General features: G+C 43.7%; 1 protein-coding gene across 4 annotated transcripts; it reads right to left on the bottom strand.

Annotated features, from left to right (window-relative positions):
• Window positions 1-5: 5 nt before the first annotated feature.
• On the bottom strand, window positions 6-10,203 carry ncln (nicalin). 4 transcript variants are annotated; one of them, XM_062394999.1, is made up of 15 exons: window positions 9,910-10,203; window positions 9,076-9,266; window positions 8,232-8,376; window positions 7,979-8,073; window positions 6,396-6,476; window positions 6,079-6,182; window positions 5,560-5,648; window positions 5,180-5,319; window positions 4,553-4,779; window positions 4,175-4,262; window positions 4,037-4,075; window positions 2,897-3,060; window positions 2,668-2,721; window positions 2,297-2,375; window positions 6-1,686 (listed from the first exon to the last, which is right to left on the bottom strand). In XM_062394999.1, the coding sequence occupies exons 1-15, from the start codon at window positions 10,082-10,084 to the stop codon at window positions 1,624-1,626; spliced, it is 1,734 nt and encodes a 577-aa protein (XP_062250983.1). In that variant the 5' UTR covers window positions 10,085-10,203; the 3' UTR covers window positions 6-1,623. The 4 variants fall into 4 exon arrangements, with proteins under 4 accessions (XP_062250983.1, XP_062250984.1, XP_062250985.1 ...); XM_062395000.1 differs by having other exon boundaries at window positions 2,897-3,057; XM_062395001.1 differs by having other exon boundaries at window positions 4,601-4,779.
• Window positions 10,204-10,414: the final 211 nt, after the last annotated feature.

Genomic DNA, 10,414 nt, shown 5'->3' with positions numbered 1-10,414 from the left:
GGAAGTACGTTTCTCAGGACTTCTTCTTTCTCATCGTTTATTTGAAATCACAACTGATATCGTTTCCATCGCACGGATCAAGAATCGTGGACGAGGTGAAACACGAGCTCAGAGCAGAGTTCATCTCAGTGCACACATGAAGACTGCTTCAATAAATTAAAAACTCACATGTACCACACAGTATTTCCCTCATGTTGGTGAATACACAGTCACTCTATTGCCGGAAAGGGGCGGGGGGTGTACAGGTCATGCAGTAACACATGTAAAAATACAAAACGGTGGAAAAATAACCCATAACACACAAGGCAAGAGGCGGGCAGAAAGATCAGGGAAACAGATACAAAGATATCGTTGAAGTGAGAACTTATTATCTGGATGTGTTTAAGGTCATTGATCCAATTTAATCCGACATTTTAAGACACTGATGTATAAATACTGCAGCTCTGGCTCAACCACCATCTTCTCACAGTTTTAAAAAACCTTCTGATTGAGTCGGTTTGTTTTTGCTTCAGTCAGCGCAAGACAGGATTTCTACTGATAAAAAAGGAGTAAAGGGAGAAGTTTTATCTCGTCGACTCCCACCGGCTCCGATTAGACAAGAAACCAAGAGAGTTGCGTTTGACCTTTTGGAACGTGACAGTTCAGATGAGAGAGCTTCAGCATCATTTTTTTTTTTTTTTCTTATCAAATCAGGATAAAAAAAGAAAAAAAAAGAAAAAGGCATTGAACATGAAATCACACAGCAACAGAGAAATAAACCTGGAAAAAAGGCAACGCAAAGAAGAATCTGTTATTACATTTCTATATATTAAATGGGGAGAAAAGGGAAGTTTCATACACACAATTATTTGAAAATGATTTTTCCCATTCAGCTTTGTTTTAATTTTAATTTACTCACTACCATCAAGATTAAATAAATCCTACTTCACATTTTAGTTATAGACAACTCGTCTTCGCCGTCATTTTCTCGTCTGCTCATTGCAGCACTCGCAGACCTATATCTACATTCTTAGTGACGTGATCCTCATGTCGTTACTGACTATGAAGAGCTGTGAAAGCAAGAGATCAATCAATCGATGTAAAAAACACTGGGAGACAGGCGGCCTCGACAGGAATTAATAATTAGGAGAATTGTCTTGTCCTTAAAAAAAGTGGTTGATCAACACGTCTCTGAACAAAATCAATTCTGGGCTAAACTCTCACATTTTACCTCCAGTCACTGAGTAAACATGCAACTTGACCTCGTGTGGTAGCGTCACAAAATCTCACTTCATGGCATCTTACACCTCCGAGGTGTGAACGCGTGAATTTTAAAGAGTCAAATAGTGGAATATTTCCGACGCTTGGTGTTATCAGAAAAGAAAGACGAGACATCTGCGGAGAGAAGAATGATTCCTGATTATTCTGGTCCTTAAAACAGAAAAGGGATGAAGTTGGCAGCAGGACAGGATCTGACATCATAGTTTGTGGATCAGGATTAAGGACGTGGAAGTGATTCTGCTGGTTGGAAAACCGCTGCGAGAACAGCAGCTCGGCCCAGCGCCTGTGTTCTTACTGGCTTGAGTTTCATGGATCAGACGGGGGGGGGGGTCAGGGACAGGGACGAGGCGGGTGTGTGTTGGATTAGTGGACCTTCGCCTTGGGTTGAGTGATTCTGCGGACGACGCTGTAGAGGACTCCGAAATTCTGTTGAGAGACGACAAGACAAGAGACGCTGATCAGTTCACGTTTCCAGAGAAGACATCAGCACATTAAGAAGTGTTGATCAGTTCACAGTTTAGACTCTGAATGTGTTGGTCTTTCAGTCATAGTTACTTCATACAACACAACTGACTGATGACGGGGGGGTAACGCACTACAGAATCTCCCCCCACAAGTACAGTTAGTTATGCACACTTTAGGCTTAACTAGCCAATAGGATGCGAACACCTACATGTAACAGAGAGTGACAGCAATTCTAGCCATTCATGGATGTGCTCTTAGAATGGGTGATGCAAGTAGAGGGAGATATACTGGGAGGCTGTGGGAGACACCTTCAACTGCTCATGTAACTCTGTTGACGTTCGTATATTGTTGCACCTTGTGGTCTCCTTGATGCATCAAGTCTACATTAAAACCTTCTGTAAGACCTCAGCTGCTGCCTGAGTTCCCCTTTCACCAGCTTCCAGAAAACCTCCCTCCCAGTTTTTTAAGACACTTTTTACGCTTTACAGAAATTATCGAGGGTTACATGCATGTATGTAACATGTTACGTGTTGGAGAGGAGCTACAGACCCCTGCATGAGCAGCGACTCACCAGGATGGCTAGGTACATCACCCCTAAGTAGGCCGCGATGCAGACAGCCAGCAGCAGGTCAAAGATAGCAGGCTTCACTCTGAGGGAGAGAGAACAGCAGCAGCAGAGAGATGGAGCGTTAAACAGTGAGTATTAAAAGAGAAAGACAGTAAGTAATGATCGCTCTCGTTATGTGATGGCTGGTTTTCAGTAAGGACTCAAATGTAAAAAAAAAGTCGTGATCTGAGGATTCATTGAAACCCAAACGACAGACTCCTGATGTTCCAGATAGCCGAGAGCTGGGGAGCTTTTACCGAGCGACAGTAAATCAGTACGAGCTGCAGTACACGATTATGGAGGGATAAGAGGAGGAGGAGCAGATTAAAGTTTACCTGTAAGCATTCATCGTTTGTTTGAGCTGGTCATAGAAAACAAACTCTGGATCCCTGAGGAGGAGAAAGATCAAAACTGTCACTTTAACATCAAGAGCCGAAAACAGATCAAAATATACAAATATGAATTTTATTTCTGGACGATCCACATTTACTGCTGTGACCTACATTTAAACCCATAACCCAGTGTGCATCAGAGTTTCCTGTTCACCCCCATCCTCGTGTTTACCTTTTGTCAGCTTTGACATAGTGTCTCTTGACGTCCTTGAGGTAACGCCCGAGGTGATACTCCAGGGTGGACACCACGCTGCTGTCTTTGTCCAGCAGCTGAGCGGCACGAGGCTGCGCCGTGAGCCAGTCCACCACCGCCGATAACTGCTCCTCCTGAACCTGCTGAGGTGGCACACACCAAATTATTATATCACACAATATGAACACGGTACAGGCAGAGAGAGATTCACCAGCAGACTGTGATGGAAAACTATATAGTGAAATAAAAACTGCAGCGAATCATTACGTTTAGAAGTACCCATGTTTCTAAGCAACATGACCTGCTTGCTTTTACATTTTAGTTTTACTGAAAAATATTCGAAATATTTGGAGCAGTAACACAAAGTTATGACCTGAAAAAAAGGCGCCCAATGGTCACCAATGTTTTTTTTCCTTGTATAGATCTGTTATGTCTGCAGTCACATAAGAGCTTGATCAGGAGTTTCCAGTATTGGCAGGTACAGCTACTTGTCTATTGCACCATTTGAGTAAATGTCAGGTTCATTTTATAGCAACACGGTGTTAATCTTGTAGAGCAACAGCGCCCTCTGCAGCCGCACATTTTGATTTAGTCTGTTGGGCTCAGTGTCTATTAAGTGTTTTAAATTCATTAAAAAAAATAAAGCATGTCTATCTCTGACTGCAAAGTCCTACTCTGTGAAATAAAGCACTAATTAACAGAGTTAGAATTCTTGATATTTTAAAAGTTTCCTGGTGAATATTGGAGATACACTGACAACTGAAGCTGCAACTGTGAGTCAGCTGCAATTATATGGTTTCAAATTTGAATAGTGTTGCTTTCATGCAGGGACATCTTGCATATTTATATACAGGATACACGCATGACACAGGCAGAGTGAACCTGCTTTCAACTCAGCTGTATTCAGAGTAAACAGCTGTCATGGATGTATCTATTACATTAAATCCAGTTTTATTGTGTAGCGCCAAATCACAACGTACAATCTCTGGCATAGTTCTTGTGATCAGTTTTGCTCCTTTGACACATCACAGCTAAACTTTTAAATGACGCAGGAACCTGCAACCTGGTTTTGGCTGCATCACTGCATCTCTTACAGTTAATGTAAATTTAATGACTTACCATTTGTTCGGTGAAGATCTGCAGGTCTCCAGGAGCCCCCTGAGCAGCAGAACATAAATATCACATCACAGGCAGGAAAAAGACATAGCTTTTACTGTCCCCCCCCCCTCCATACATGTGCTCATCCTTCATTCATACCTTCTCTGTTAGGTTGTAGATGACCCTGGCCAGTGCCTCTGCTACCACCTTGGTGTTCCTGCTAAGTTTATTTACATCGACGTGTGGCCTGGAAGACACAATCATAGGTTTGCTGACAGTTAGAGAAATAGATAAAACTCAAAAAAACATCAGAGGAGAAACCAAAAAGCCTGCGCAACAAGTCAAAGAGGAGCTACTGATCCCAGAGCACCCAGAGCCACACAGGCAACTGAAGGGTAAAAGAAGTAAAGAGGATTAAGAGAAGTCAAACAAACCGGCACCGAAAACACTTCAGTTCGTCATGAAAGTGAGATCAACGATACGAAGTAAGACAGTTAGAATGGAAACTGGAAACGGAAATTGCAGTAAGGAACCCACCCAGCAGGGGGCTCTCCTGCTCCGTGGTGAGAGGAGGGGGACACTGACCGCGAGTCCATGATGCTGGAGCGCTCTGCCAGGCGGTGCGAGGCCAGGTGCGACAGGGTGAAGGCCGGAAGCCGGCGGATCCCGAAGCGCTCGTGCTCCCAGGCCAGCATGTCGTCAGCCAGGTTGATTTTCTTGTGGACCATGGAGAACTTGACCTCCGGGTACTGACTGTTCACCACCTGGGAGGAGGAGGAGAGGAGGAGAGGGGGACAGAGAGCGACAGCCGCTGCGTCAGTTTCCTGAGACTTTTCCACAGACTAAAAAATGAAGGTCGATCGATATGAAGAAGATATGAGCCGTTCACAGACATATTGGTGTCAGGGTTTAAGTTGGCTGATATGCTCCAACATGAAAACTTGAATTTACCAGAAGAAAAAGAAATTCATTAACATCTTTTCATAATTTGAGTTTTATATATTTGATGGTATTTGTGGCGAGTCTCCACCGTGACGCGTCTCCAAAATTGAGTCTGTTTTGACCTGTTTTAGGATCAGGCAAGAAATAAATGTCTAGTTTTTTTAAAGAATCACCGGCAGAAATCTTTGAAATCTTCATTGGATTGAGCAGCATCATTCTTACCGTCTCCAGCTCTTTGAGCAGAGAATACTGTGGAGTTCCCTCTTTAGGAGGTTTGGACACATGGAGGTGCATGGAGTCTCCGTTCCCCAGAGTGTCCAGACACAACACAAAGGCCACGTTGTCCTGCAGCAGACTGGAGTCTGTTGTCAAACAGAGGGAGAGGTGCAACAGGAGAGAGAGTTGGTAAATATACATTTGTGAAGACGGCCACGCAACATGTTCAAACCGTTGAAACACAGAAATATCAAAGCATATATAGAGTAAAGACTAGTACTTTTTTTCAAACAGGCACATATAGCACAGAGCATGATAGCCATGGTTTCATTTTAGTCTGTTCTATTCTCGTTTATAAGTTCTGTGTTAAAGATGCTGGACGTTACCTGTGTGGTCCAAATTCTCCTCCAGCCAACGTTTGGTGCCCTGGTAATTAAACTTGCCTCCACCCGATACGAAGAACAGCAGGTTGTACCTGAAACAACAGGATTCACAAATGAGTCCATCAAAAGTGGATGAGGGAGGATGTGTGATATGAGGAGATGACTGTCTTGAAGGGGGCTTTAGTAGTAAAGTCCATTCCTCCTTTTCTACCCACATTCAGCTGCTGTAAAGTACATTCAGACATCAAAATGCTATTACTACTGAGCACTTTCGGTGTTTCTTACAGCGAGCACAGTGTAAGAAACACCGAAAGTGCTAAACAGCTAAAGGTCAATATGGTTCTCAAAAACACTCAGTGTCCCCAATAGACTTGGTTTAAGACAGAACACTGGGAAATCGATCCTTCTACTACTACGGTTTCATCATATATAAAATGCACTAAGTGAGTTTGCAGCACATAGCTAAATGAAGGTGTTAAACAATATGTTGTTCTGAATGTGAAAGTCTCTGTTGTTTCTCACCCAGCGTGTGTCCTCTTGTAGGTGTAGAGTTTCGAGAAGAGACGAGCCAGCTCTAGTAACATGGACACTCCACTGCCGTTCGAGTCGGCGCCGTACGACAGCCACTGGAAACAACACAAGCACAGTCAAATTACTTTTCCGGCCTCATCTCTATTTACTGATATAACTGTTTATTCCTGGAATATTATTGAATGAATTTGAGCTAAAACCAAATCCTCCAGAGATTTGCAGACAAAATATGTCTGCAGCTAACTTTCCTGAATGTTTTGAAAAGGTATGAAGGAGGATTTGAGAGAAGAAAGAAGCAGAGAACATACTGGAGCAACACCAAACGAGTCGTAGTGGGACACCACCACGATAGTGGGCAGGTCCTCTCCTCCCACTCCAGCCAAACGACCCTGGTGGAAAATCATAAGAACAGATCAGAAACTGAAAGTGTGTCACATTGAATTTAGCAACGCAAACGCAACTGTGTGTATTCAAGTGTCAGGCAGTGTGACGGTGCAGAGCTGAAGTGAGTCACAGTCGACCTCCTGACCACAGACCTAAGACCTGCTAATCCCCTGCAGTGTGACAAACACTTTCTGCTTCTGGTTTTAACACATATCTCAAATTAGAAACCGCTGAACCAACACTTGTGCTGCTTTATTTTGTGCCTTTCTGACTAAAACAGTTTCACTTAAAGCAATGAGCGGTGCCATTCACTTCCAGTCACGATATCAAAAAAAGACGGATGCAATCAAGTCTGGATAAAAAGAAAGATGAAGCATGACTTCAGAGGCCTGTACTCCAAAGCAGGGTTAAAACGCAACTTTACATTTTACCCGTACTATGAAAACCCCTGAGGTACGCCCCCCCCACACACACCTCTCCTTTGTGCAGAGGGTGAACTGAAGTCAGCGTTGTCCATCACAAACTCCCTTAGTTAACTCTGAGTTCAACCAGGTCTATCGTCTCACATTGAACAACAGGTGTTGCAAAAAAATATTTTATTGAAGTTCAATCTTGACAACTAAATAAATGACAAACAGGCTACAGACTCTGTCAGTTTGTGTGTGAATTCATCTCTATGTGACAAAGAGAAACTGAATAAAATGGCTGCAGTCAGCCTCTCTGATCAAATTCGTCTTTGACTTAAAACCCTCAGGCTTTTAGTAAACACAGCAGTTTTTGTTCAGGAGTTTAAGCCCACCCACAAAGAGAAAAACACACAATGGGCACTAAGCTACTGCAGCAGGTAGCACACACTAGATTCCCAAAGCCTGTTACAGCAAAGGGTACCAGGAGACTCTCTACCTCCACATCACAAGTGGATGTTTGCTTATTTGGAGCCTGGTCTAATGAGTAAAATCAGCTTCACAAAATGTGAAGTATTATCGGCACATTGCCACAAAACATGTTTAAAGGTCTATTAATGACCCATTTAAAACTATTTTCATTGACATCAGGAGACCTCGCAAAATGTTGTGCTTTAATGCGTTTATCATAACATCTCAGAGACTTTAAACTCTTCTCTAAAACATCCAATTTGAGAAAGGGGGTTTTACAGGATTAAGGAAATACTTAACCCTAACCCTAATTTTGTCTTAGGGGAACCATATACAAAGCTGTTAATGCTGATACATGACAGGGGCTAGGGCTAGTGGAGAGGTGACAACTGCACCTGAACAAACACCAGTCACATATTTATAAATACAACTTACTTAAACCAGATCTCCTATCTAATAAAAAGTTATGTAGAGAATTGCATGTGCAAACTATATTTTCTATTATAAATTGGAGAAAAAACTTTGGAGCACCACATACATGAGCTAAATAATGAAAGCCTGAGTACACTGGCAGGTTTATGGAATGACTGACACATTGGAAAGCCTTTCTGCTCGCATGCCGATTCTCTCACCTCTAAACTGGTGATGGCCCAGTCATTGACTGCTTTGCTCTGAGCTCCACTGGTGACCATCTGGAAGCCGTTTGCTGTGGCCGTGTGCAGCAGAACTGCAGAAAACAGAGTAAAAGGAAATTCATCACTGGTCTGTGTGCTATCCACTCATACATTGAGAGAGGGTTAGGGTGTGTTACAGTTGGTCTGGTGAGTACAACACAAACAAACAGATCACACAAGCAGGTGCAGTCTGGAGTGGGATGAGTTTCACCTTCAGCAGCTGACAAGGAGCCCTGTGAGGAGGACGAGGTCAGGGTCTGGGTGTAGATGGACAGCAGCTCATCGTCCTCCATGGCAAAGTACACAGGGACGATTGTCTCAGTCGCTAACATCTCTGGCTCCAGCTCCATAAACTGCTATAGGGGTTGAACAGATGGGAACATCAGGTTTAACAACATAACACACATATTAAAGAGACATTGGTTGAAGTCAAAAGACACTTAACAAAATATATAATTTAAACATCTGCTACTGCTGCTTTCCAGAAGGAGTAATGATCCCACTCGTAGTGTGAAGTCGAATCAGTTACAGCTTCAAACAAGGAATGCTTGAAGGAAATCCTATGTCTTCATTCTAACCATTGTTGTTTCATGTTCATAGTATTTTCTGTAAGTATACAATCGGCTTCAGGGTAGAAGATCTGCTTCCTGTTTACACTGGCAGGCCCTTGCCCGGAGAATGCGTGTGGTCACGTATAATCCACATATTTCATATATACATTGGTGTAGAGCTAAAATACTTGTGTCGACAGAGATTTTTTTAGTCTTAAAACAAAAACATATTAGTACCAAGGAAGCCTGGCACACTAAAACAGGGATATCTGGATTTCTTGTCTTCTTCAGCTGAATATGTGTGGATCAAATCAACAAATGTGTTGCACAGTTTGCCCTCGATACTAGCGTGACTTTCTCTTGAAGATAGAGGAGAAAGGCTACATTGTTAGTTCACAACACCGCTGAGGGGAATCAGTCGAAGGCACAAGTCAACAAAAGTGGTATTCGTGACAATGGTGTGTGTGTGTGTGTGTGTGTGTGTGTGTGTGTGTGTGTCAGTACCTGCACTATGTCCTGGGGCATAGCAGACATGTTCTTGGGCAGCGTGATGACCACAGCTCCCGCCGACTGGCGCAGGGCTTTCTGGTACTTGTCGTACGAGAAGTCCGCCAGTCGCATGATAACACAGCGACGACTTAGTACCTCTGCCTCCACAGTACGAGCCTCGGTGTTCAGTATGGCGTTCCTGGTACCTGGGGACAACACGTCCATTAATCATCACACTTCATACATGGACTCCTGTCTTCATGTCCAGAGGACCAGGCGAGGAGTAACACAACAGACCGTGTCACACTGAGACAAAGGTCACCAGAGAATGTGTGGAATAGGTGATCTATTTGTGAGGTTTGGCAGCTTCTAATGATTATCATCACAAACACTGGAGAAAAAGAGGAAACTTCACCTTCACTTGCTCGAACACTTACACAGTATTTGAATTTAAGATGTGATTAAGAATCATATCCTGCCATCACAGTCAACCCTTAGCGGAAGAGGAGGGTTCATATTCGTTGACCTATATTTTGAATCTACCCTGTGTAAATGGAATTTCCAATGTCGATAAGCTAATGGTGAATCCACACGTGCAGCCACGGTGTTAAAGAGGAGACGCACGCTTTAGCATTTGCGCACACATTTTAATTCCAGGTCACGATCCTGATATGGCGAATGATGCTAAGCTTTAGCATTAGCAGCTAGTTAGCAGTAGCGACTCCTGCGTGCTGTCATTCATGGAGGCTGCACAGAGCCGTGGGGACACGGACCAACTCACGGACCGAGTCCCCACCGTGACGCGGACATTCATTCCCGGCTGACGAACCGGAGAAGCGCCCGACTCACCGTAAGGCTGTCCCTGCAGGTCGTACTGCTGCATGCGGTACACCGTGAACTCATGTGCCGCCTCGGCCGGGAGCGGTGACACCAGGATGAGCACCGCGGGGATAAACACGATGAAGGTGAGGGGAAACGACGACTTGAACATGTTGTCGAACACCTCACTCGCCTCCTCGAACATGTTTGCGATTCTGTTGAGTGCACAGGCCGGGGTGGAACTATGTTTTCTGCTGTCACCGCTTACACACAGCGACAACCGGGGACGAGCTCAAGCTAACCTACCGGAGCCTCTGCTACGGAATTGTGATCAGGCAAATGACGGGAGCGCCTCTATCTCTGGACTGAGACCTCAACAAAATCAACATTGTCACTAGTTTCATAGAACACTTCATTTAAGTTTTGATTATGTTTTAAATAAAGTGTTAACTTAAAACTTGAATCTGATAATTAAATATTTCCCAGATGAATAATCAACGGTCCTTCAGGGATCTTGAGGGACAGCTACAAATGT

This window comes from Platichthys flesus, chromosome 9 (genome assembly GCF_949316205.1).
Source record: "Platichthys flesus chromosome 9, fPlaFle2.1, whole genome shotgun sequence".
Lineage (NCBI taxonomy): Eukaryota > Metazoa > Chordata > Actinopteri > Pleuronectiformes > Pleuronectidae > Platichthys > Platichthys flesus.
The sequence above is the reverse complement of the archived record's forward strand: the minus strand, read 5'-3'. Positions and strand labels throughout refer to the sequence as shown.